We start from the raw sequence: 27,603 nt of genomic DNA, 5'->3' as shown, positions 1-27,603 counted from the left end.
TAATTAATAATCTCTCTGTGATAATGATTGACAGAACCAACATCCCGGAAATCCTCCAGAGCCCCGTCTCCATTGGAAACGCAGTCTTACGAGGCATTAGAAGGAGGGGACTTACCAACGAAAACTGAAAGTAAGAAACTGTGTCTTAGGTTACATAAAATATGTATTACAAGCTTGATCCATGTATACACATAACAAGCAGGCTTTGAAGTTTCTTAGTAAACAAGTGTAAACATAAGACTAAAAAGGTTATGGAGCTGGTTTTCATGCAACTTCATAGTCAGGTTCAGGTAGGATTTTGGATATTATTACTCAAAAATTATAGATGTGCTGAGAAGTGAAAAGGGGGGGGGGGTTACAGGTTGTTTCAGTTTTTAAAAAAAGTCGAAATAAAACTATTATTGATCTAGATATATTATATAAGCATTAATTTTGTTATACTCTAATTTTTTACTATTTTAAGATAAGTTGTACATGATTAAAAAAGAAAACAAGCAATACACTATGTATTTTACTTGCACTTATTATTCAATATATATACATATACATTACATCTGTTTCATTTATGGAAGAAGTGCAGAAATGGTCATGTTAATCTGATGCTTATTATTGAGTATTCAGTATTAAGCATTCCTTTTAGAACATTTCCTTGGACAGTCTGTGAATCAATGTAGCGTCAAATTTTATAAAAGAAATGAACATTATTATCACTGATGTTAGATATGCATATCATTGACACACAACACAAACAGCTTAAAAAACAATGAATATTTTCTCCTTGTAATTAACACCTGAGTGATTTCAGAATTAAAGATTTTTTCTGTATTTTATTTAAAGAAGAGAGTTTCCCAGGATCTGGAGAGGATAAACATGGTCAACAGATTCAAAGCCCTCCTGGTGTTAGTAATGCATTCAGTCAAGGAACCACAAATAGAGGGTCACCAGTCACACAAGTTAACCCGTCAACTGCCATCGGAGGTCCACCTTCCACACACAGTCCAAATCCTGCAATGGGACAAGGTCCACCTAATCCTTACCAAAGCAAACCTGGACCTCAAGGTCCGATGATGGGACAACCAGGAGTATCCCATACAGGAACTCCCCAAAGAATGGGGACCCCTACATCCTACAGTGGTCAGCAACCAAGACAGCCTGGTCCACCTCAAACAGGATATGGTCAACAAGGAATGGGGGCCCCCAGAAGTAATGTACCACCTACAGGTGCACAAAGACCCATGAATGCACCAAGACCCCCTATGAGTGCTCAGCCTAAGCCATATGGATCTCCATCTTTGGGAGGACCCCCTCCAGCTGGGGGTGGATATATGCCACCAACATCGTTTAGTGGCCAGCAGCCACCAATATCATATAGTGGCCAGCAGCCACCAACATCATATAGTGGCCAGCAGCCACCAACATCGTTTAGTGGCCAGCAGCCACCAACATCATATAGCGGCCAGCAGCCACCAACATCATTTAGCGGCCAGCAACCTCAAGGGATTGTGCCACCTTCATCAATGCAAGGATCATTTCCTCCTACATCTTATGGTGGTCAGCAGCCTCCAGTAAGTGGCCCCCCATCATCAGTAGGTGGAAGAATGTATCTTAATCAAGGTCCCCCATCAGGACCCACTGGTGTTCCACTAATGAGAGCTCCAGTATCCACAGTCCCAACAAGTGCATCGTCTCCTGGGATGCCACCAATGCCAAGACCTGGGCCACCAACAGGTGGACCCCCTATGACAGGAGCTTTCTATCAGCAACCTGGAATGGCACCTATAACTTCTAGTGCACCACCAACATCTTTTGGTGCAACCCAGCAACCTCCCACAGGATTTCCTCTTCAGACGCAATCTGGGCAAATAGGCAGTACTCCCTCTCGACCTAAGTACCCACAAATGGTATGTCAACACTTATTCTTTTGTTACAGCCTGCATTTTTTAAAAAATCTAAATATTTTGAATCCTGATGACTGTATTGTTCATGGTCTTCACATTACAGCCTACTTCACCTCCAACAACTTGGCAACCACAGAGCCAAAACCCTCCCCAGTTTTCCCAGCCTGGTAGCTATCAGCCAAACACACAACCTGGGGTCTACTCTCCAGGTCAGCAGGGGTCAAACCAGCCGGGGGGAGGACAAGGTGTGATGCCCCCCTCAGCCCCCGGCGGCTTCCCTATGTCCTCCCAGCCAGGGAACCTTAGTGCCAGCTTTAGTTCTATGTCAGTACAGGTAGGAACTTTAAGGCCTGTTACATGCAAGTTTATTGAATGGATATTTAATATTTGAAATCAAGAAGTTGTTATTTTAGAGTAAGACATTAATTTTTATCTTCTCAGGATAGAGTAGTAAACTTATTGAACGAGAAAAACCTGCTTCCACCAGAGGGACTAGAAGTAGTGAAACCAAGATTAAATAATGAGTACAAAAAGGTCAATTGTCAAGCAGAGTAAGTAATTGGCATCAATATTTAATAATTATCAAATATCATAAATGTTTTGTTTGTTTTTCTTAAACTTAATAAAAGAAAGGATCATATGATCAGGGCTAGACAAATAGCATTGCCTGACGCCTTGGATAACCATTTTTGGTTGGTGGGCAAGTAATTTGATAACAGGTGACTGCCCGCGGACAAGTGCTTTTCCAAATAACAAATAAGAATTATGTACAGTACTCAAATATCTTTTGTGTTATTGCTTTAAAGAATCATGAATCACAGCAAAGCACCTGTTTTTACTGCTGTTGACCACTGCATCAGCTGTACATACGTACATCGAATAGTCGGAACTCCTCTAGAATTTACCCATTGACGTGTTGTTAAGATATGCAGATGTCATAAAGCACGGAGTTATCGATGTTGTCAAAAACGTTGTATGGGAATTTAGACATTTATTGTCAAAAATATTAAATTTATACTGTGAATGCAGATACTGGTGGTATTAAAATTGTTGTTGATTGCTGTTCCCTGTCAATCTATCTCTTAATCGACATGCAGCAGTGTTCTGTTCACAGATTCGTGTTGTTTGTAGGTTTTATGAGAATTATCACTGTCCGATATCTTCACCTTTTTTAATTAAATAAATACAACATTAATTTAAAAAAAGAGGTGTATCTTATTGCAGAATATTGAGGAAGAATACTCCTTAATTAAAATTGAAACATTTTTCTCTAAATTCATTAATGGAAGAATTTCATGATCTTAGATCTAGGGTGGTCTTTGTGCAGTGTTTAGGTGTCTCACTCAATAATTTAATATCAATGGTTCAATTCTGTGTAATTTAAGAAAAAGGTGGGACAAGCATATTTTGTGGTAGGACAGATAGTTTTACGATGGTAACCTGTCCTAAGGCAAGTACTGCAAAATTCTATTTGTCTACCCCTGATGATTGTAATTTCTACAGATTTATTTATATTCAGATATAACTTGTTTATTTCAGTGTTTTCCGATGTACATTAACTGCTATACCTCAGACTTCAAATTTACTGAACAAAGCGAGGCTGCCGTTAGGAATTCTGATTCACCCATTTAAAGATTTGTCAGTAAGTACGACAAGCATTGCATAAATTTTCAGGCTTATGTTTTACATGTATAATTTATGCTTATATATATAGAGCTTTATTATCAATTAAATCTTGGTTGCCCTCTACCCCTTCAGAATGAAGATGAGGTAATGATTTTGTTTATCTTTGTACATGAAATACCCAGTTTGCTAAAATGCATGCATTTCCTTTGGTGTATATAATCAGCAGAAAATCCAAAACTGTTCTTAAAAATAGGAACAGCAGAATTTGGATTTTCCATTCCTAACTGGGTTATGGCTTTATTGGCTTATCGCTAGGTACTAAGTATTTATTTTTCTGTAATGGTCTAATGGAAAGGTGAGACTTTTTTGAAATGCAATAGAAAGATAAATGCCACATTGTAATACTGTATACAGGGAAAATTTCGCCCCCGTTTTATTTTTGCCCCTTTTGCCCTACTTGTGCAGTATAATTTCTTTAAGGAGACTGTGAATGGGCGAATTTAAAACAGGGGCCTTATTGTTTGCAAATTTGAAAGGGCGAAAATAACACGGGGCGAAAATAACACTGTATACAGTATGTATTTATAGATAATGATTCTCATGTATATGAGGAAAAAAATATTTGTTTATATATTATTATAAAATTCTTTAGTCCTAGTTTTTTACATAATTGTTGTGATAAAAATAGATTTCTCATATGATATTGACCCCAGCTCACATTTCTGCCTGCTTTGTACTTTCAATCCATTATATGCCTTTATCTCACAAGAAAATCTTGAATTTCAGAGAGATGAAGTTTTTGCAAAATTAATTTGGTAGTCTATGCTGTTCTGATGCTGGATGTATTGTTACAGCCTGTTAAATTAAACATTTTGTTTGTTTCAGCAACTTCCCGTGATACAGTCCAGTGTGATAGTGCGTTGTCGATCCTGTAGGACGTATATCAACCCATTTGTTTTCTTTGTGGATTCTCGGCGATGGAAATGCAACCTCTGCTACAGAGTTAATGAATGTAAGTAGCATCGCGTCTAATAAGCCATCAGTCTTCATTTGCTGCTGCTTCCTAAAATCCAAACTGCATCATGCAAAGGGCTGGCACCAAAAAGGCAGTTCATCTTATAGCAGTTTTAATAACCAGATGTTTTGTAAGGATTATTTTCTGATTTTGCAATTTTATATAAAAGTAACATGTATAAAAATGAGTGAATTCTACTAATGGTAATCCACTTGTTTATTGAGAAAATGTTAAATAAAACCAGGGCTCAAGACTTTGTGTGGTAGTAGTGTTTAGAAAGTATCCAAATGTTTAATTATACCTTACGAAATGATAACATCCTTGCATGTTTTGTCGTAAATATAAATTTCAAAGATTCCTTATTCTCAAGAATTTCTGCTTGGTTACAGTGCCAGATGAATTTTCCTATGACCCTGTCAGTAAAACCTATGGGGAGCCCCAAAGAAGACCTGAGATCAAGTCATCTACTATAGAATTCATTGCACCATCAGATTACATGGTAAATATTTCTCTTATACACAGAAATATATCACATGTCAGTATTAAATGTCTGGAAAAGAAGAAGTATACATTAAGTGAAACAGCTTCTGATTTAAACTAAAACTTGCTAAATTTTTCCTCTAAAAAATTATTTTCATGTAAATATTTTTTGAGTGAAGTACACATTTGGATACCTAGCTAATACAATTTTGAATATACATGTATCCATCAGATTTTTTCATTAAAGTTCATTTACATTTGATGCTCATTGGGAGAGCAACTGAGAAATGCAGCCAATTTCTTATTCTTTTATAAAATTAATACAAATGTTTGCACTTTACCTCTCTCTTTCAGCTGCGCCCTCCCCAGCCAGCATTATATCTATTTCTACTGGATGTCTCTTTTAATGCTATAGAAACTGGTATGTTTGTGTATGCTATAAATTGCTACAAATACTTGACTGCAAACTATAAAACCAATGTAAGATAAACCTCTTCAAGGAAATATTTTTCAAAATTTGGATGTATTGATTTTACAGGGTACTTAAGCATTTTCTGCCAACTGTTGCTGGAAGAAATAGACAAGTTACCAAGAGATTCTAGGACCCAGATTGGTTTTATTGCGTATGATAGGGCATTACACTTTTTTAACCTCGCAGAGGGACTGTCACAGCCACAGATGTTAACGGTGTCAGATATTGATGGTAAATGTTTTATATGTGTTTGTGAGTGTAAAAATCTAGTTATTGTTTAATATATTGTAATGAAATTCAAGTAAATGTATACTGATGATCTTCCCTTGACTTTTTTTGTAGACATTTTCCTGCCTTGTCCTGATAATCTTCTAGTCAATTTAAATGAGTGCAAGGACCTGGTAGTGGATTTACTGAGTCAGATGCCTGGTCTCTTTGAAGAAAATCTAGAGACAGGAAGTGCTTTAGGAGCAGCACTCCAGGCTGCACACAAACTAGTGGTAAGCATTCAGTGTTACAATTTAGATGGCATTTGAAGTCATAGGCAAATTATGTTACATGGATCACACTGGAAATGATTTACGGCAAACAAGTTCAAATATTTTTCGTGGTAAACTTGTTATTCTATATACCATCCCATGAATATGTTGCCATTACCTGATTTACTTGACTTTGTAGAGTCCTGTTGGGGGTCGGGTCACGGTCATGCAGACAGTGCTCCCCACCGCTGGACCGGGGTCTCTACAGTCCAGAGAGGACCCCAGCCTGAGATCGGGCAAGGTGAGTCTTATACCTCCTAGTGCAATCCAGCTGGTAGAAATTCTGTAGGACTTAAAGTTGACACTGCTAAAACATGATAGTGTTGTCAATGCTGAATTTTGTTATGTTTAAAATATTTTATGTCATTAATTTTTTATATGCCGTCGGATATGCTTTATGTTAATTAAATTTCAGAATGTAACAAATCTTGGTCCAGCAACAGATTTTTACAAGAAATTGGCTCTGGATTGCTCAGCCCAACAAGTAGCAGTAGATTTATTTATGTTAAATGGACAGTATGCTGATATAGCATCAATATGTAAGTAAATGAAAGGTTTTTCTCATGAAATTTTGCAAACATTTTATGATTTATACCGTTGTGATTAAAATCTCAATAAAGTATTAAGGACAGTATTGATTTTGAATTAGGTAATTTTGTATAAAAAATTGGACCATGAATTAAAAAGTCTGAAAGGTTATCTATGTCACAGACATTAACTTTCTTACATTTCTTTTTTTTCAGCTTGTATATCTAAATATTCAGGTGGGTGTGTCTATCAATACCCATCATTCCATTCTGTAAAAAATCCATCATTAATGGAGAAGTTTGAGGCAGATCTGAGGCGTTATCTGACGAGGAAGATTGGATTCGAAGCTGTGATGAGAATCAGGTGTACCAAAGGTACAATTTTGTTACTAACTTTTCTTGAAATGTGAAGATAAGAGAAAAATCTAGCATCTTTTTAGCTGTGATGAGACCATGACAAGGTGTACCAAAGGTACAATTTTGTTACTAACTTTTCTTGAAATGTGAAGTTAAGAGAAACTCTGGCATCTTTTTCATATCAACCTTGGTGTACACTTGGGATGCTTTTTCTTTGAAAATCTTCTTCTCTGCTTCTGGGTAAAATAACAAATAAATTATTTCTTTGAAAATCTTCTTCTCTGTATAGATGACCAATGACAAGGTTTACAAATATACTTGTTCCATTCTCATTTAAAAAAAACAGTTCTCTATAATCTCAAAAGCCTAATCTTTAATTTCTCATTAGGATTGGTTGTTGGAAGTGTTGAAAGTCATGCATTTTGATGTTATATATTAATGAAGTGCAATTTAAATTTAGAATCCAATATGAGACATGAATATGAGATCGGTATGTATGTATTACAGGTTTAAGTATTCATACTTTCCATGGTAACTTCTTTGTTCGTTCCACCGACTTACTCTCATTACCCAATGTTAATCCTGATGCTGGCTTTGGAATGCAGATGTCTATAGAAGATTCTTTAGTTGATACAAATACTGTGTGTTTCCAAGCAGCTTTGCTGTACACATCAAGTAAAGGTAAACATCTGAGTTTGTTTTTAAAAATTTGTGCAACCTAGGGTTTTATGTGAATATTTGAAGTACATTAAAAAGAAACAGTCTTTAATTTCTCATTAGGATTGGTTGTTTGAAGTGTTGAAAGTCATGCATTTTGATGTTATATATTAATGAAGTGCAATTTAAATTTAGAATCCAATGTATTTTGGGACACATTAGGGGGTAGTCCAAACAGGATTAAGATCAACAGGATCAGTGTTACCTGGACTACACGAGTTAACTCAGTAGAGATGAATGTTTAAGTTATCCTTGATATGAGTGTAACAATAATGAAATATCTAATGTTAATGAATTAGATATACAATGTATTATCTTCCTCTATAGGGGAGCGTAGAATACGAGTCCACACACTTTGTTTACCAGTGACAAATCAGCTGTCTGAAATCTACGCCGGGGCCGATCAGCAGGCTATAGTAGGACTTCTGGCCAAAATGGGTAAGAACTAAGAGATTAACTTTTTCGAAATTAAAAATGTAATTATCAGATTACCACAAGTGCTAAGAGAAATATACCTTACTGTTCTACATGTGCAAGATTTTATCTTATCTTGTCAAAACAAATCTGCTGTGGGGTATACTTACAAATTGACATTATTTTGGTGATGCAGGACCTATGCTCTTAGTTGTTTGCAAATTTTAATTCAGATGTTATGTTATGGCCCCATCTTTGAGTAATATTTTGTAGGATTCCTATTTTAGACATGTTGACATTATTTCTATATTTTGACAGCTGTGGACAGAAGTGTGACCTCTTCCTTGACTGATGCCCGGGAGGCCCTGATCAATGCTGCCATGGACTCTCTAGCATCCTTTGGGAGCACTATTCCTCCAGCTCAGAGAATAGGAAGTCTACCTATCTGTTACTCCCTCAGAATGTTACCAGCATTTATTTTGGCTCTTCTAAAATCAGTAAGTTGATTTAAACTTTCTTTTACATAGAAGTACATCTCTCTCTGTGTGTGTTATGTTATAATATAGACGAAAGTTTTTGCACTTCTTTAAAGAAAATACCCAGAGGGCAACTCTGAACAAAGCGTGAAATCTCTGATTTTCATTAAAAACATTTTCAAAATAATTAACCAAATAATAGACCAATTTTTTATAGATACAAAGTGGTTATAGAAATTTGGCAATGCATAATTTTAAATTTTATAAATAAATTCCAAGTCAATAACCTGGTGTTGCATACACTTAGTTTGCTAATATTAACTTTTACAGAAGGCTTTCCGTGTTGGCCTGAACACACCCTTAGATGAGCGTGTATTTGCCATGCAGCAGTGTAAGAGCCTGCCAGTCGGACAGCTTCTGAAGATGCTGTATCCAGGTCTATACCCAGTCCATAGCATCGAAAACTATGTAAGTCTGGTTTAGAACCTTATCCATGTGTAAATAATACATGTACCAATAACCTTTATTTTTTGGTAGTTTCAAGTCAAAAACCAAAACTTTACATGGACTTCAAAAATTAAAAACAAATCAATTCAAGGTATACACTGTACTTGTCAGGTCTTTCTTTTCTCTTTGCTATTGATAGAATACAGAAAAGAAAGGAGATTTACTTGTGCCAAAGCCACCATTACTTCACTTGTCCTCTGCTAACATTGACCGTACAGGAGTTTACGTGATGGACACCCTGGACAGTATTTACCTGTATGTTGGCAGTGGAGCACCACAAACATTTATACAGGAGGTGTTGGACGCACCCAACTTTATGTCCATTCCTGAAGGCTTGGTAAGTAAACCATAACCATAAGCTTTCAGTATAATAAAAGCACTGAGAGTTGGTAGCTAGATGTTCTGATTAGTTTTGTGTGAATACTCATGTAACTCTTTTGATTGACAGATTGACCTGCCAGAACTGGACAATGAGAGATCAGAGCTGATGAGAAACTTCATCACGGATTTACTGGACAACAGACCTGGAGGATCGTGCTTCTATGTTATAAGGTAAACACATTGATTTGATTCCAACGACACAATTCCTCTGAAGCATGGTTATTGCATATTCCTACCAATACTTATTGATAAAGTGCTAGGTATGCCCATATGCGTATCCTTAGCTAGCTTATTTATTTGGAGTCAGTGTTACTGGAATGAGTACTTGTGCTAGAATTGAATTTTAGCATTGCAATTTGAGCTCTTTAAATCTGTCAATGACCATTGATCATGTACATGTAAATTGAAAGTAGTTTTCTGTATTGAGAACAGAATTCCCTGCATTCTGAAAACAGACTAATCTAATGCATTTTATAACAGTATCAACATTTGTAGTGCAAGTTTCTTGTTCATGTATGCCTACATTTTATGATTCAAAATTGGAACAGATCGATTACTGGCTCAAAAATGCTTCGGCTGGTAAATTCTATACTGATTATATGAGAAGTTTTGGCCTTTTGGGTCTATACAGATCTAGCCATCAGTCTTCAACAGATAGTTTTACAATCCATCACTACCTAAGCCCAGTAGTATATCAGATTTTAGCTTACATTTCATATTTCTAGTAGACAGTACACGTTTCTTCCTCTTATTGCCTTTGTCAGAGTCAAAATTATGTTTATTTTGTTTTAATTCTCAGAGAGGACAGTAAGAGACGACTGGAGTTCTTTGAAAAGATGGTGGAAGACCGATCGGAGTCCTCCATGTCTCTGTATGAGTTCCTACAGCATTTACAAAAACAAATCAAGAGTTGATGTTTGTCTAGAGGGGACCTTCAGCCAAAATGTGTTGTGTTGATGTGATACCATTTAATATTAGGAGTAAATATAGGGGTGTATTTGACTGCTTACTTCCTGTGTCAAAGGTCAAAGGTCGTGTACTGTAAAACAGTTACCTAGTAGTCAAACTGTGATGGTATAAACAGACAGGTGTATTCCTAAACATTATAAAAATATCAACTTATGTTTCTACATGTGTATTTATCATGTACATGTATATTTGAGCTTACAAAGCATGTGCTGGATTGAAAAATTAAGTAACAGATTTTGTTGATGTGATTTGTCTTTCAACAAATAGAAATTTTATGTAGTTTAGTAGTCATCTATCAAGGTTGCAAATATGAATGCGGGAGCAAAGGTTGTTCCAGCTAGAGTATCAGATTGGTAGTCTTAAGTGTTTCTGGATCCCTCAAATCTAGGTTAAAGGGAACTTGCTTAGGCTTATACTACTGCTCTCCACTGTGCATAAAAACATGACTATGACATATTATGTATGTTGCTATATTTATTGTGTTAATTTATCCAAGTGCAAAAAAATTCATGTAAATGTATGTATATGTGAAGTAATTTATCTTTCGTGTATTGAACACCTTTATTTTGAAGTACTGCACTTTCAAAAACTTGCTTTGTGCAATTACAGATACACAATTAATACCATATCTCATTCTTTTTAAAATTTATTTAAAATTCTTTAGTGTAACAAATATTTTGCAGGTTTTTAAAAATATGTTCTAGTTTTAAAACATGACTTATTGGGTTTACAGACCAAATGCAAGATTGCATTAAGGTAGCTATGTGCTACTGATAGATGGTTGATCTTCATGCTGTATAAACCAGTGTGTGTGAGAGATTATTAAATGGTGTATGTCTCTGGTGCTTTTTCATGTAAAATGAATACCCTTCATTGTTGATATTCCATTTGCTTTTATGATTGGTGGAGATCTCTTATGTAAATATTGAAGTTTACTGTATTTGACAAATGCAATCTGTGTCATGTAATTTTTTTTAGGGAAGAATAAATCTAATATAAAAGCCCAAAATAATAAAATAGTTCAAAAGTTTGCAGTTGTTTATTTTGTAGTACAATGCAAACATATATGATGGTTAAATTTCTCATCTCTCTGGTTCATTCTTAGACTCAAAGGTGGCAATGATCTGTTGCTGGTATTGGACAGGAACCACTTTCAGAAACTGTAATAGTAAGGAAAAATAACTATTACTGTTTACCTTTGTCATAGTTCATTGTGCATCTGTTAAAAACAGAGTATTTTTAGCTTCTCATAAATAACTAAATCACGTTCAACCAATTTCGTAGATCTACAAAAAAAAAAACAACAAGAAAGTTTTAATTTTATTGTCCCCTCCCCCTGGGGTGGGGCAAATGATCAAAATTGGTGCAATATTCAAAAATCTTTTTTCACTACTTGACATATCAAGCAGTCAACTGTTGGAAAGATTAAAACAAGCAACGATTCCTTCAAATTGTGAAATTCAAGGTCCCAAGGTCAGGAGTTTTGATGGTAGGGTGAGGCTGTTAATTATGTGCTGAAAATGTATTAATGCTTTGATAACTTCTCTGCCCCTTGTTATTTTGCAAAGATACTTGACGAGTAATGGTGCCTTTTCCAAACTGTAAATTTTATGGCCCCTTGGATGGAAATTCTGGTGTTAGGGCGAGGCTCAGAATAAAAAGTTGAAATGCGCAACAGTATTTGCAATATTTGAAAATTCTAGACCACTTGGTCAAGTGATCTTGGGGGTCAGATTTTCCCACGTACAATCCTATATAAAACTCGATCGTCCATTGTGCACCCTCTACCCAAGAGATTGAGTCATGCTTTGAAAAACTTTACAGAAATTTCCTGGCCCAGAGGTTCTTAAGATGTTTTGCTCATGTGTATTTTTGCATTGAACAAGGTGAACTTGACCATTGGTTCTGGAGAAGATGAACATGTGAAAAGTAAATGGTAACAATGATGGCTTCAGGCAACAGAAAAAAATTTATCAGAAAAGTTTACTTGAGCCTTTACTCAGATGAACTAAAAATAAAACTTATGGTGGTTATTCAATAGGCATGGCTTGCAGTTCATAACTTTGCTAATGTTATGCTCCAAGACTGGGCTGAAGTTAATATTTTACTTTATTTACATGTTTACCTTTTCAATGAGATCTAAACATTGGTTCTTCAGAGCTTCTACAAGTGTATTTGCTTTTTGCTCTCCAAGGAACTGAGAAACAATCTCAATCAACTCAAATGATTCCATCACTATCCTGTTTCCAATTTTTTCACACAAAATCTGAAATCAGAATGTGTCTTGCAAGCAGCATATCATCTAAATTATCATATGATTGAATAATTTCCAGCTTTCTGATTGGCTGAGATCGAACTATGTTAGAAAAATACTACGTTGTATTGACCTGCACGTGACGTTCCAGGTCAAAACAAGGATTTATTTCCTCTACATTGATCTAAAAATAGATCGGGAAATTCCAAATTGATACAAATTGATTTGGAAAGCTATTTAAACTACTATAACTTTTTTTTCATGTGAAGAAAACATAAGCGAATATATATTTTCGGTTTAGGGTGATAAGAGGGGATGCAGGGACACTCCTCCAACACTTTTACTGAACAACAATTTTTACTTTTTGGCAGTCAGTTTTCCCTGATAATACTCCTTTCTTTAAAAATCTATCCTAGACTGACATAATTTTTTTTCATGGCAACTAAAATTGATTAAAAAAACTTAAAAAAAAAAATAAATACGACCTGTAAGGTTGATTAACATTTTAATTCTGCTTCTCTCTTAATTGTATTTGGATAGGACTTAATTAAATGCAAACAAGTAATAGGTTTGATCATTTTACTAGTGAATCATATAATAAAACAATTATTGCTGTTTTTTTCGGTCAATACAATGATTTAGCCATCTTCGAAGTACAATATTCACCTCGCCCTCCGGGCTCGGTGAATATTGTACTCCTCAGATGGCTAAATCATTGTATTGACCTCAAAACACAGCAATAATTGTATAATGTAACCTTAAAATAACTAAATAATTTCTTGATGTAAAACATTTATATAAAATTGTTCTGTCTTTTTGTGACTCACAAACTGTAACATGTCAAAGGTTGTTGCTATGGCTTCTGTGTCATCATCTGTCATCTGGACCATGACTTCCAACATGGCAGTGTTCCAGGGGTGAGTGAGCAGTTCCTCATCTATATAAGTGAAATCAAATTTAATGTGAATGTCAAATTGTACACAAGAACCTTTTTGAGTTTTCATCAATACCATGTGATTAGAATAACAATTTGCTGATCTATATACTGTAGATTCCTAAATAAATGTGAGGAATGAATTACTGCAAAAATAAAATATTTGCTTTTATTTTTTATAGTGCTGAAATCATTGTAACAACTTCTGATCAACCCTCCACTCACAAATTATTGTTCTCATAATTTGACGTCTAAAAGTAATTTCCTTATATTAATTAATACTCACAAAAAATAAGAGTTATGGTATGAACTTACACAATGGAAGATCAACACTGGAAAGATAAGTCACTAATGCTTGTAGACAGTGAAAGGCAATCTGTCTAGTCTTCAAACATTCCTTAAATTTAAAATTATATCAAATAATCTGATTGATATGAATAAAGTGACATTAATGGCATCACTCCTAATACTAGGTTCACACATGTGACGTACCTGTACCATAAATTGCTGAAGATAACAAAATAGACATGTGATATCTGAAGATATCAGAGGGCACCTGCAATCTGGGGGATATCTTCCTTCATTTGAAAATTCAATGATGTTACTGACAAATTTATTCTGGAAAGAAGTGGCCATAAACTGAAGGAAGCCCTGCTGTAGAAGGGTAGAGCTGGACCTCAGTCTTTTCTCCAGGGGATACAGTGAGACTGTTATCTTCACTACTGATTGTGATAATGCCTTCAAAGAGAAACAGAAGTATAAAGGCCTATTTACACGGTCTGACTTGTAAGATGTGATTTCAGATGTGATTTCACATCTGACTCCAGTGTTTCATTTACACGGTATGATTTGTCAGACATGAAGTTCATTAATATTTCCCTCCAAATTTTTTTTGTTTACATTTCACAATGAAGGATGATGATAATTTAATAGCCATTTGTGTTTTAATAAATCTACTTCTTCTTGATATTGTTCGACTAATCTTTCAGATTGTTCTGTAGTTTATTTCAGTTCTCTCTTCTGTCCAGCCAATAAAAAATGTCCTCTCAGGATTTCCACCCATATTTTAATTACAATAAATAGATTAATTGATATTGAATTATCTTTGGAGAAGAAGTGCGTGAAAAATTCACATGTTAGTTCTTCTTTATATAGATCAACCTCTCTGACCTTGTCAATGATTGGTTAAAACCATCTGACTTGCCAGACGGAATAGAGCATGTTTCTATTCCATCTGACTCCATCTGACTTCATATCTGTCTTATGATTTTCCTATTTACACGGTATGATTTGTAAGATGTGGCAAGTCACATCTTACAAATCAGATCGTGTAAATAGGGCTTAAGGTACACATTATATGATACAAGTGATAAAGAAATATCAAAATTTTACATTAAAAAAAAAATCATTTTACAATATTTCAATCATACTTGTGAACTTTGAACAGAAAATTCCATAATGTAGGAGAGGATACAGAGAGACAACCCAGACACACTGTCATTCCAAGACACTGTCAATATCTCTAGTGTCTTCAACAGGGTTATGTTTTGCATTATCATTGGCAGAACTAAAGAAGAAATGAGTTTAATTGTAATTATGCCATTTAGTCACAAAATATGGGAGATATTTCCAGTTTGAAATTTAACCTTTAAGCGAATAAACTTCGAATTACTGTAAAAGTACAAATAGTCTTGGGGGACTAAATTTCGTTAATTTCATTGTTAACAATTATCAACGAAATTAAATCCCACACAAAATTTTATATGACTATATATTGAATAGGTTTACTTTCAAAACAAAGAAATTAAATGCCCACGAAACTTACTTTTGATGACAAATCAACAAAATTTTATCCCCAGGAAAACTTGTGCTTGTACAGTATTTATCAAATTAGTGAATCCTTTTTACCACTACTATGAAGGGAATCTGAAGTCTGGATGTAGTGGATGACCAGTCTCAGGATCATCTCTGTCAACTCAGGACACTTCTCTACTGAGGCCTCACACAACCATTTAGACACTGCAATAACAAAATCTCTACTTTTTAAATTTTAAAAAGAAAAGAACTTTTAAAACTATGAACTAGAGTTCATGGGTTACATTACTCACTTGAATATCTATAGCACTACACACTTCCACAATGTATAATATAGTACATGTAGTTTTATATGATTTCTTGGCAGTATTGATGAATTAGCTCATCAGTGTCAGTGCCAAAGCTGCTGAAATATGAAGCCTGCTTTTTTACGTTTACATACAGTATATCAATGTATGAATTTTACAAAACATCAGTTGAAGTGTTGCTTTGAAATGCAGCTATAAATACAGAGGTTCAAGGCAGGACAGAAAAAAAAGATGGAAGGAGGGGAGATGGACATGACAAACATGATATGCTCTGGCCATATACTTGGTGGGGCAAAAAAATGTCATTATTGATTACCATGATATAACAGCTTCAGATCCTGTCCATCAACAGTTACAGTGAGAGTATTGAAAGTTATCATCAGAATGGACAAGGTGTTCTTCAAGTGGTCATCTAAAACAAAAACTACAAGGTAAAGCATTTACAGAATTTATAGTTTCCCCTTTATTTTGGTAATACGATAAAATCACATTTAATATTATTATGTTAATACCCTGTAGACTCTTGTCCTCTCTAAGAAACACCTCCTGCAGGAGTTGTCTGCCTTTGCCTCTTACGCATAATATAAAGTTTTCAGACATGTCTGTCTCCACAATCTGCATGGAAAGAAAAAAACAAACAAATACAATACATGACAAAACAATAATCACATTCACCAGAGATAGTGTATATTACAAGAACGCACTGAACTACCTTTTCAAGAAAATTCTTCAATACTGAACAAGACAAGGAAGCAGTTTCCTGGGAGGGGGAAACCAATGTCATCTGAAATAAGAATTTAGTTTTCAATCTCTATCATATTTTTCTTTTTACTTTTTTTTTCCAAGTCAAAAATTTGCTACTCCCTTGCTACATTTGGATCTGCTATTACACATACATATTATGACTTGTTACAATTTATGCATATGTACATGTGCATCACTCACCATAAATGCCTCAGTAAATTCTGCATTAGCAAACATCTCATACAAGTGCTGAACTTCTTCCAAGTTTTCTATAAAATCATCGGAATCATTTTCTTGGGCATTAATAATACCATTCAGCCAGCAATCAATCTGAATCAATATCAAACTGAAAATTGGTATTCACTCAGTTCATAGGTATAAATTTGCAGCTCTCCATCGGAAAGTGTTGGGCCTTTCCATACGATAATGAGAATAAAATAAATAAAATAAAAATTTTCGAGAGGGGCATTATACAACGATCAAACTGTTACTTAAAATAAGACTACAGCTTACTATTTGAGGCCCAGCTTTGTTGCAGATTTCCGAGTCCAGGAAAACCCAGTACAGAAATGCAGAATGGTGAGTGTACCATAAACTGGGGGACTCTTCACAAACAGTTCTTAACACAAGGTCACCAGCTATAAAAAATGTACTCAGTTTTAAAGTAAGTGGTCCATAGCTTATTGTGCTAACTTTTTGTTACTTTATATGCTGTATTGAAATGTATGCCTTTACCTGGATTATATTCTTCAATGTTGTTTTGGAGAAGGGAAACTGAAAACTAAAACGTCAAAAATTGCAGGTTACGTGATTACTTAAATATTGAACATTGTAATGTGACTGTAACCCTAGAAAACAATTATTTGTTCAAATGAGTTTTATCAATGTTAGTTAATATCTACAGGGATACTATGACACTTTTTTCAAGTATAAATCTAACCCTGCCAAACTTACAGCCCACAAAAAGACAATCTGCTTCTTCTCCAGGGAAGATAACTGCATCTGACAATAACTACTCTCTACATAACCATTAGCAATGGTGAGAATTTCCTGTCCACTTAATGGTCTGAAAGAACACGACACAAGTCAAATGACTGAAATTCATAATATAACACACATAATTAGCCATTCATTTTTCTGAGCTATAACTTTATTGACTTACATATCATCCAATTTGCACATTTGGTACACGAGGAAAAGGTAGAGATTTCTTGTAGCATCGCTCATATGCTGCAGTGTCAGCTGATAATCATTCAGGTTACCTGAAAGGATTAAACTTAAACAAATTTAAAGTTTCAAACTAAGATTTAGGCTCTGAGTTTAAATAATTTTGCAAAACTGAGTACTTTTTAAATTCAAAATGCCAGTTTCAACCCAATCAGGAAAAGGTAACTCTGGAGTGTCCTCCTCATGGAGAATATGACAAAGTTGTAACAGGAACTTGTTTTCTGAATCCAGCATCTCTGAAGATCTGGAAATAACAATCAGCAATATAACCTAGGTTCACAATATAACCAAAGGTTAACAAATAGTTATATATCGTCAAATAATTCTATGTCTTTTGTCAATTTATTTATTCTTTTCTGCTTTAATTTCATTCAGAAAAACATTTTTCTTAAATATTGAAAAAAAAAATTGGGAAGTTTGGAAATCTTATCATAAGAAGAATTAATGTTTTTTTTTTTTTTCTTTTTATTTTGTAAACAGTTCACTATGTACAAACTCTTGTCTCCTGTTGATGATTGCAGATAGAAATCCTTCTGATATCATTTGTATCAAGAGCTTTGTACATCTGTCGTGGTCAGCATTGTATAGTTCTAGTAGCAACTTCTGGAGCTGTCTACATAGTAATGGGTTATCTCCCTTGATCATGCTTTTCTGTAATGTTAAAGTGACACAATTAGGAAATCCAAAGAAAAGAACAGGAAGAAAGTATGATAAATTGATATCATAACACAGCATTTACCAGTAGTAAACCTCTAAGAACCACCTGCAATGCAAAAGCTACTATAAATAATTGAAAATAAAAGTTGATAAATCAGTATATCAATTTCTCCTTTGATTTTCAGTTTTCTTACCATTGTTAAGGGTACAACATTGTCTATGACAGAATTGATAATAAAGTTGTTGAACTGCTGTAGAGAAGTTTCCTTGGATTGGGAATCAGTAGAGAGATAGTTTGTGGTACATGTCAAAGGGTCATCCCTGCACTCCTCCATCAGTCTATATATAAATGATATTCATAATATAATCCAGTTTACCCCGAAAAAAATACTCAAGTTAAGATTAAAACAGATCATGGCAGTTGCAATGCTACAATAATGTTAAAGCAGAAAAAAAGAAATACATGTGTATAAGTACATGTATGCACAGATAACCAGAAAAGATACAGGTGCCTAATACTCATACAATAGACATTGTTTGGTTCATATCAAACAAGTTGAAAGAAAAAGTAACAATAACTACTGGAAACATGCTCCATGGATAAGAATGACAATTTCTATTGGATCCTCCCATTTCTTTTCCCCAGAACTCCGCATTACTCCTTTTTTGTCTCTGAAGACAACGGAACTCAAAGACATGTCCATTTTTAAGAGTCTGTTGATCATCAATTCAATTATTCTCTTCAGGTCTTCAAATGGGACTGGCAACAGAAGATGATTTTTCCTGGTTCAAAAAAGAAAAGGAATCCTCATTATGGTTTGTGAGAAAAGTAAACAGTATAGAGAGGAAGAGGTTTAATTTTACTCATTTTTGGTATCAGAATTATCTCCCTTGAACTGCAACTGCATTCAAAATTTATCAAAATGTATGATCATGCAATCAAGGCCTTTTCTTTCACATAAATCATTTACAAATTCATCTTAAGTATGCTCGTATTTAAACAAGACTGACTTGATGACTGCACACAGGGACTGCATACTGCTGAAAAAGACCTCTGGGTGCGGCTCTTGAATTCCCAAACTGATCAATTCCAAACAAGAGGACAGAGTCGGGGTGTTGACAAATAATGGCACATTGCTTGGCTGTCTAAAAACGAATTACTGAAAGTTCTGTAAATAGTGTTAATACATGTATACACCAACTTAACACTCAGAATGCTATAATCATATATGTTCTCTATACATTTATACATAATATTTTAATATCAAGGTAAGTTCAGTTTACATATAAATTCTTTTTTTTCTCTTTAAATTCCACTACTTTAGAGTTAGTCTTTGCTGAGTTTGTGAATGGTGCAATCCATAGACTGGGTTCTATTTTAAAAGATCAACTTTTTTCATCTTTTTACATTGAATTTTATTAAGATCATTAGGATCAAGGCCTGAAGAAAATTAAGTAAATGTTTCTTCTAGAAGTGGAGTAAAATAGAACTATCAGCATGTTAGAAGGCCATATGCCTTCCAAATTAACAGATTTACTCAGCTAAATGATAGCTGCAATTAGTTGTTTTCTCATACATCTATAAAAGATGCACCAAAATGTGCTGAACATTATCTCAAAATAGATACTTTAACAGCAAGCATGAAATGCACACTGATACGAGTTTCCTCAACATAACTCTCAAGTATATACATGAATTTAAACTTGCCTCATCAGTAGAGCTGTCAAGATATCAAAACCAGTTTTACACAGCTCCAAATTCTTCTTCTCTAGCAGACTTTCCAAGGCATATAATAAAGATTCTAATCCTGGAATCAAATTGTCATAGTTTTTTTTTTTCAAATGAAAGAGATACCGGTAACCAATATATGTATATACATCCTTACTATCAAAGATAAAATATAGCATACCATATACAGCATGACATTTGGTGTAGAACAGATCTGAATGACACATAGACTCCACAGAATCTAACACAAACCTAGAAATAAAAACTCCAGTATCATTAAGGGTACAAATGCCACTGAACACTATGCTGAGCATACAGTTCAGTGGAAAACTGTGAGTATGTGGTTAACATACTGGAAATGAAATTATTAAAATGATAACATCTGAATTTGTAAAACTTCAACACATACTAATAACTATTAAAATACACACATGAATTTTGCATGCATCTTAACTTGAAAATCTTAGTTTCATTTCAAAAACAATGAACAAGGACATTAGCAGGATTTATATGCCCTTGGTAAAAACATTGAATCCAAATGTAAAAAAAATGAAACAATAAAATTACTTGAGACATTTAATTCTTACTTCAACTGATCAGGACTTTGGCAATGTAAAGCTTCAAACATAAACTCTGGATACAACGTTGAAAAAAAAAATAAGCATGAAGGAAGGATAATTAAAAAAAATCTGCACCAATTTTAAGATTCATTCACAATACATGAAATGTTTTGGGATTTGACTAAATTATATTTTGAAATTCTATGTACTAGTTTTAAATCCTTACATTTATCATTAAGGCATACAAAATGAAAAAAAAAGCTTGCATACCAATAATATCAGAGTTGAGAACTGTGCTGCAATAATCTTCATTTTCCCGTGACAAGATGCAAGATAGAACATAGAGAGCTGACCTCTGAAGGTCAGAGTTCTTGCTGATGATTAGCTTCTTCAGAGAGGTCAAAAGGTTCAAACTGTTCAGGTCAAGGGTCATCAGGATCTGTGTCAGTTCAGCACTGCTGATCAATTTCTTCAATAAGGCTGAAATTAATTTTTCAAATTTCTTTCATGCATTTGAACACCCTTTGAATTATTTATTGCTAAGTCTGATTTTAGAGAGTACAAATATATACTTATTGTTTCCTCATTCTTCCAAGTTAATATAAATGTATTTAAATAACAAATAAAATATTATCATTTAATGTTTAAAACTCCATTACCTTAAAGAATATATTGGGCGATATGACTTTGATTCTATCTATACATAAACAGGCATGCATGCTTATATAAACCTTAGGAGAAATCTCGCAAAATATAAAAATTACTTTCAAGGCAAAACATCTTGGTCTATGATGATAAAGTATACATTGATAAAAATTAACTCTTTCAACTTTTGTTGCAGAAATGCCAGAATGTTGCATAATATTGCATGAAATATTCATAATACTTTAATAAAAAAAAAAATGCATGTCTGAAATATGATCAAGATAAAAAGAGAAATGTTGATATTTTTCTTAATATTTGGATTAAAAGTACAGATAGCATCTTCAACCTGGCTCCCTTACACAAACACCTGTTGTTTTAGCAGCAATTCTCTAAAATCGTTCAAGAAGATACAAGAAGATGGGTACAGTCTCAAATGTTACATGCACTGCAATTACTAACACTTAAAAAATCTTGAATTCTGAATGATGTACATTTGCAAGAATAATATATCCCAAAGATCATCATGCTATTAATAGCATACAGATAATATAAATCTCTACATACAATGACGAAAGGTGATGAGGATTGAATGAATATATAATATAATATATTTCAATTTCTATTTGTTTTCTCTGTGATAACTCTTCAAAAGTTAGTCAAGTTGATTTCTTGATCAGTCTACCAGAATGTAAATTTCGCCGATCGATAGGAAGGGAGCTAAGGAGGCCTTATATGTATGAACATGTAAATCTTGTATATATTATACAATATTGAAAATGACATGGGAGGTCTTGTGTAATTTAAATCTATTAGACAACATTTTAAAACCAAAATTTACAATTTTATTTCACAATGAAATGGAAATATAAGGAAGCACTGTCTAGTTAGTGGAGTATGCCAGGGACATCAAGGACAGAGACATGGGATAATTTATGCAAAACTTGAGTAACTTTTACCAATTTGTATCAATCAATGAAATTCGATTAATATTATCTTGCTTGAATGAAGTATTTTCATACTAAACTGCTCTACAAATGCTTACCCATGAGATTCCTAAGAAGGTATGGGGCCTTTGATGAGTGTAGAAGACAGATCACTTCTTGTGCCAGAGCATGCTGGATACTGACAGGCACAACAGCTTCCCAAGGACCCACCAGAACATAGACAAACAGATAGACGGTGTTACTCTGGAACTCCTCATCAGGGGTACTCAGACCGTTCACCAAACACTGCAGCACCTGATCTGAAGGATAAAACATTTACACATTAACATAATTGAAGTCATTTATATTATATTCAATTGTTACATATTCGCCTGCATCACACACATTAGTATGAGCGTCTGGAGTCATGGAGAAAGGAATTGATCCTTACGTCCCGGGTTTGAATCCCACTGTGGGATGTGGAGACCAGTCCTTTGGATGAGACCGCACCAACACGAGATCCTGTGTCACAGAAGATGGCACAGAAAAAAAAATCCCTCACTGCTCAATGGCCCTGAGTGATGAGCATAGGACAAAATTTGCAGCTCTCCACTGGCAAATGGCTGTGTCTCCATTTCAGTGAAAAATTCTTGAGAGGGACATTAAACAAAAACAAACAAACAATTGTTAAAAATAATATATCAAAACTATATTTAATTTCATTGAAAAATAAAGCAGTTTATGAGTCAGATGTGTACATTATTTGGCACTGGGCATGGTAACTGAATAACTGATCCAGCCATTTCCAATGTGAAGTTCACTGCAGGTTAAATGAGACACACCAACAGTTATATAGCATATATGTATAGAACTTTACACCTTCCAGAATATAAGTACCGAGCATTCAAGTCACATATAATATAAACCTTGAGGTCCCAAGTAAATCAACCTAAATACTCCTGTTTGTAATGAGAAACCGAGAAATGACAAAGACCATTACATTCGGCATAATAGAGATTAGGAGTTGAGATAAGACTTAGAGAGATGAGATATATAAACAGTTAATGAATGAGAAAATAACTAATCAATCAGAAACAGTTATAAATTTCTACAATTCAAACAAATCTGTAACAAAAGGACTAACAGATATTGCCTGTTTATTGTACAGTAAAAAGCAACACTATCTTTCTCTTGGCAGACTTGAAGAGAATTTCACCTGATAATACAAACATTTTTAGAATCATAAAGATCACATCAGATAATCAGGAATCATACAGCTAATTTTAGCTCCTCAGCATCTAGCATTATGCTGTCTGTAGAATGTTTCCTATGCCATGTTTCTTCTTCAGACAGGTTCAACAAAAAACCTTTGATCTGAATAGAATGCAATTAAAAGCTGTACTTACAAAAAATGTCGGAGATATTAGAACTATACATTTTTTTGATGATTTTCATTCATTTCATGTAAAAGTCATGTTTCATTAAAGAGACATCTTATAGAACATGCAAAGAATTTAATAACAGAGATGTCACTTTGTGGTGATTATACTCAATATTTTCGACTTTTATTTCCTACTGCAAATGTGATAAGGATTCTATTAATGAAAATCTTATTTTTGAAGTGTAATGCATTCTCCTTCATATTGGAGATATGTCTGTAAGTTTGATTTTGATTTAACATGCATTTTGGGAGTACATGTATTGCCTAAAAATATCAGCTCTTTCATCAGTTAAAGTGGCCATAGTTAATCATTAAAGTGGAAAAAGCAAACACGAAACCTGTAGTCCTCTCCAATTTAATTCTACGAAAACGTATTTAATTAAAAGACTTCAATGCAAAAGCATGAATTATCTGCCTAAGTCATATATTCAAAGTTTAAAAATTAAGATTAAAATGATCCAAAGATATGTGGATGAAAGTGATACAAGCTAGTGCATTTATGCATTTTTAAAGATGCATGCATGAATTTTAAAAAGATTTCTTTTGAGTGAATATATATAAGATTGTCTTCAAATGAACTACGAAATATGACATAGCTTGTAAAATTTCAATCTGAGATGGTTAATATAATTGGATCAGAAAACATTTAAGAAATTTGTGTTACTCACAATATAAGTATGGCATGCCATATACACAGCAGGCATTGGGTTTTATAATTATGTAAACAGAAATGCTACATAGACAATTTTCTCCTGATACAGCTAAAGGGATCAGCTGAGTGAGTGAGGAAAATACAGGTGTGAATACAACCTGTAGGACTCTGTCACAACTGAGATTACTACAATGGCCGACAGTCAACGCCACTGTTGAATAGGAATTTTGTCATTTTGTATAGCGTCTTTGTCAATTTTTATTGTCAGGTTACAACTCAACTAGTAATGCAATATGCACATGTACAATTCTTACACTGACAAAGTTCACCTGCGGATGTCAAATGGATTAAGAAACAAAGACAGCTAGGACATATTTCATTGGTAAAATGTTGCAGCAAATCATCTCCAACTGCATTCTGAGGCTCTTGTGATCAACATATGAAATAAATAAAACAAAATAAACCAAAAAAAAGGAACCTTATTATCACACATCTACCGTCAATTAATTGACATATGGACTTCCAAATTCCCAAAGAGTACCATATAAATTGAATGTGCAACAATTAAATGAAAAACGAGTGCTTGAGTTTTATGAATCCATCCAGGTATCGGAGTTGTCTGTGTAAGAGATCCCAAAGTCAGGTGTATGAACTGGTAAATCCACTGCTTCCTTTACTTAACCCTTGAATCTAAATCAAAATATGCTTCCTCCTCAAACCAATTCTCTCTGTAGCAAAAAGAAATAAATATTTATATCTTCATCTGGAAATATAGTGTCTATGTTCATTTGCAAGTATGTGACTGGAAGATAACATGGTATGTTCCTTTATAAATATATGATGTCCAAAAATGTGCAATATACCAAAAAAACATGCAATTTACTACATAATTGGTGCAGGTGAAGTCAATTAAATTTCTTGAAGCACAAAGGTCTCACCATACTCCTGACAGAGTATCCTAGACAAAGGAGCAAATGTCTTCACCAGCCTTCCTAGGAGTACTATCAAGGGATGCAACTCCTTGGGATTTTCTGCTTGGAACATCTGTTTTGCAATAAGTGAAAACAAAACTTTAAAAGAGATAAATGTCAGGTGTTTGTGATTGAATCTGAAAACAAACAGATGTACATTATTACCTTCCTCTGAATGTGATTCAAGACATTCTCCAATAAATCCCGGGAATCCATTTTGCTCATCAACTTTAAAAAAACTGCAAAGAAGATCATAAATAGGGATGGATTCTGGCTTAATTTGTAAAATGCTATACACTACCCTTCACTCCACAAAAGTTTAATGCATGAGAAAAAAAAAAATACCATTCTAACTAATGTATTAGAAAATTAATTAGTAGAAAACCACATTCAAGGATTAAAATAATGGGGGATCCAAACAAGTGCTTGGCAAGTTATTATTGTAAAAAAGGCCTGGCAATTTACAAAAATGTTCTCTTTTTTCAATTTTGTGTTGACATGCTCATTTTTGTAAACTTGAATCCTAACCTTTGTCTTCCTTTGTTGAAATTGTAGTGAGTGTTAGTTTTTCTTTTTTTAAACTGAACTCTTTATTACTGCAAAAATCAAATCTACACTAAACAGACTCACAATATTGTTAATGTAAACATATATCAATATAGTTTTATGCCAACGTAAATGAATATTGCATCAATTTATTTTTATTCGATCAATGTACATTAGTTATAACTTTTTAATTCCCTATATATTGCAAATTACTTGTATACATGCTGGTCTTCAATCAACTTATAACAGAATAACAGTTTTCCTGTTGAATCCTGGCCATTATTTTGACCCTGACTCTTTTTTTGATGTATCTACTACAATACAAATTATTCTGTATATTGGTTATCATACTTTTTATACTTGTACATGTATCAGGTTGATCAATCTCATAGACCCCGAGGCAGGAAAAGAATGAATTTGAATGCTCAGATCATAAAAATCAAGTACTAAAACTGATGATGAAAGCAAAACTGTGACCTATCATAATTATATTGCAGACAGCAGAAAAGCAATATATTTTGACATTAATATATTAACATTAATAATTCGAAAAATGGAAACTTATACAATTGAAGAAAACACAAACATATGTACCTTCTACAGCACTTGATGCAAATGATGATTCTGCACTCTCCATTATATCTAAAATACAATGTATGCACTGGATTACAATGATGTTTCTACTCAACTGTCAGTGTCATCATTCAAGATAAACAAAAAATAAAAGATTAATTTTCTAAAGTCTGTTTGCCTGCTTTATCATGCTACATTTTAATTTTTGCATTGTTCAATTTTTAATCTTTAGAAGCAATAAATGTTCCAATGCCAAAAAATCTAATCAGTGACATATATCATACTTTGAATTGGTAAATTATTGTGAGTTTTGCAAAAGAATTATAGATGGTTTTCCATTGAGGTGATTTAAGCAAGAGTTTCAGTATTCCCCATGGTCGCCATATTGTAGGGCAATATTCCCAGATCCCTTCATTATTCAACCAAGTTCAATTTGTTACACTGGTTACAGAGGTAAAGATAATACTATATTTCTTAAGAATATACATTTGTTAAAGCCTCTATGAATTCACAATTTTAAGATTGTAAATATTTTTCCCCCATATATATCTGGCATATATGTTTAACATTGGTTCAAAAGGAAAATTCACTGCTTTGCCCTACAAGATGAAGGCTAAGGGGAATAAATCCGAGGCAAAATATGTCATAGAAAAACCATTTATTGCAAATTTTTATTAAAAAAACCTTCTCAAGGAAGAGTGGCAAAACACCCCAAGCCCTCAACCCACTGAACTCTACCCTCATCCCCAAAAGAAAGATTAATGGCACTTTTATTTATATATAACCCACAAAACTGAACAAGATGAGAACATTTTACAGTGGTTAACTTTTTAAAATAAACAGTTCAAGATGGCTTTGCCCATTTTGGACTCTGCAACTCATTAAGAATAGATTTTAATTTAAGGACAGATTACCAATCAATACAAAGGAAAAGTGGATTGGTATTTCAATGTTGCTTTGTAAATCAGAGATAAAATCCTGATGATGGATTAGATGAAGTGCTTCTGCAAGTGCTGGTCTTTTCTTAACCATAATAATCTCATCATCCTCCAAAATTTCAGACAAGCAGGCAAAACACACAGGTTCTTCTCTGTGAGGAATTTTGTAGCTCCAGGTGTTTCCATGGAACTTGTGATTTTCTGTCTGGTTCATCGATCTTTTTGTTTAAAATACAGTATGCTTAAGATCTGGTATCTATATGTTGGGGATGGAGATTTGTCGTTTGGTCCGAAATGCAAAATGGATG

At 34.0% G+C, this 27,603-nt stretch overlaps 2 protein-coding genes across 5 annotated transcripts in view; one reads left to right on the top strand and one right to left on the bottom strand.

Annotated features, from left to right (window-relative positions):
- Positions 1 to 11,408, top strand: part of LOC134245192 (protein transport protein Sec24A-like) — a 13,367-nt gene extending 1,959 nt beyond the window's left edge. For 2 of the 4 annotated variants that reach the window (XM_062727464.1, XM_062727466.1), the window contains 20 exons: positions 35 to 130; positions 841 to 1,901; positions 2,002 to 2,232; positions 2,340 to 2,449; positions 3,438 to 3,540; positions 4,410 to 4,536; positions 4,929 to 5,038; positions 5,374 to 5,440; positions 5,558 to 5,722; positions 5,834 to 5,991; positions 6,170 to 6,271; positions 6,446 to 6,569; positions 6,774 to 6,932; positions 7,422 to 7,595; positions 7,959 to 8,069; positions 8,364 to 8,542; positions 8,852 to 8,989; positions 9,168 to 9,365; positions 9,477 to 9,580; positions 10,209 to 11,408. In XM_062727464.1, the coding sequence (XP_062583448.1) occupies positions 35 to 130; positions 841 to 1,901; positions 2,002 to 2,232; positions 2,340 to 2,449; positions 3,438 to 3,540; positions 4,410 to 4,536; positions 4,929 to 5,038; positions 5,374 to 5,440; positions 5,558 to 5,722; positions 5,834 to 5,991; positions 6,170 to 6,271; positions 6,446 to 6,569; positions 6,774 to 6,932; positions 7,422 to 7,595; positions 7,959 to 8,069; positions 8,364 to 8,542; positions 8,852 to 8,989; positions 9,168 to 9,365; positions 9,477 to 9,580; positions 10,209 to 10,323 (3,632 nt within the window). In that variant the 3' untranslated portion in view covers positions 10,324 to 11,408. Of the gene's footprint in view, positions 1 to 34; positions 131 to 837; positions 1,902 to 2,001; positions 2,233 to 2,339; positions 2,450 to 3,437; positions 3,541 to 4,409; positions 4,537 to 4,928; positions 5,039 to 5,373; positions 5,441 to 5,557; positions 5,723 to 5,833; positions 5,992 to 6,169; positions 6,272 to 6,445; positions 6,570 to 6,773; positions 6,933 to 7,421; positions 7,596 to 7,958; positions 8,070 to 8,363; positions 8,543 to 8,851; positions 8,990 to 9,167; positions 9,366 to 9,476; positions 9,581 to 10,208 lie in introns of all 4 variants that reach the window. The other 2 variants (XM_062727465.1, XM_062727463.1) reach the window with 1 other exon arrangement.
- Positions 11,399 to 27,603, bottom strand: LOC134245194 (meiosis inhibitor protein 1-like). The gene is made up of 29 exons (XM_062727467.1): positions 27,272 to 27,603; positions 26,379 to 26,426; positions 25,404 to 25,477; positions 25,206 to 25,311; positions 22,294 to 22,494; positions 20,877 to 21,086; positions 20,634 to 20,679; positions 20,228 to 20,298; positions 20,022 to 20,125; positions 19,329 to 19,459; positions 18,900 to 19,100; positions 18,512 to 18,656; positions 18,157 to 18,311; positions 17,780 to 17,904; positions 17,596 to 17,695; positions 17,388 to 17,499; positions 17,169 to 17,214; positions 16,947 to 17,071; positions 16,635 to 16,763; positions 16,402 to 16,473; positions 16,202 to 16,304; positions 16,006 to 16,101; positions 15,475 to 15,585; positions 14,997 to 15,133; positions 14,059 to 14,304; positions 13,882 to 13,963; positions 13,460 to 13,569; positions 12,504 to 12,644; positions 11,399 to 11,538 (listed from the first exon to the last, which is right to left on the bottom strand). Exons 1-29 carry the CDS (start codon positions 27,507 to 27,509, stop codon positions 11,461 to 11,463), a joined length of 3,543 nt encoding a protein of 1,180 aa, XP_062583451.1. The 5' UTR covers positions 27,510 to 27,603; the 3' UTR covers positions 11,399 to 11,460.

The sequence above is a fragment of the Saccostrea cucullata genome, unplaced genomic scaffold (genome assembly GCF_032062105.1).
Source record: "Saccostrea cucullata isolate Sc308-1 unplaced genomic scaffold, CSIRO_AGI_Scuc_v1 ctg180, whole genome shotgun sequence".
Taxonomy (NCBI): domain Eukaryota; kingdom Metazoa; phylum Mollusca; class Bivalvia; order Ostreida; family Ostreidae; genus Saccostrea; species Saccostrea cuccullata.
Note: the sequence above shows the minus strand (reverse complement) of the source record. Positions and strands in the feature narration are given on the sequence as shown.

Excerpts from the sequence above, each read along its gene's own strand:
- LOC134245194 (XM_062727467.1), bottom strand. The coding sequence starts at position 27,509 with ATGAACCAGACAGAAAATCACAAGTTCCATGGAAACACCTGGAGCTAC. Across the intron at positions 20,680-20,876 it reads TCTCAACTCTGATATTATTG|AGTTTATGTTTGAAGCTTTA; the intron begins GTATGCAAGCTT and ends CGTTGTATCCAG. Across the intron at positions 13,570-13,881 it reads CAGTGTTGATCTTCCATTGT|ATGAGGAACTGCTCACTCAC; the intron begins GTAAGTTCATAC and ends TCACTTATATAG.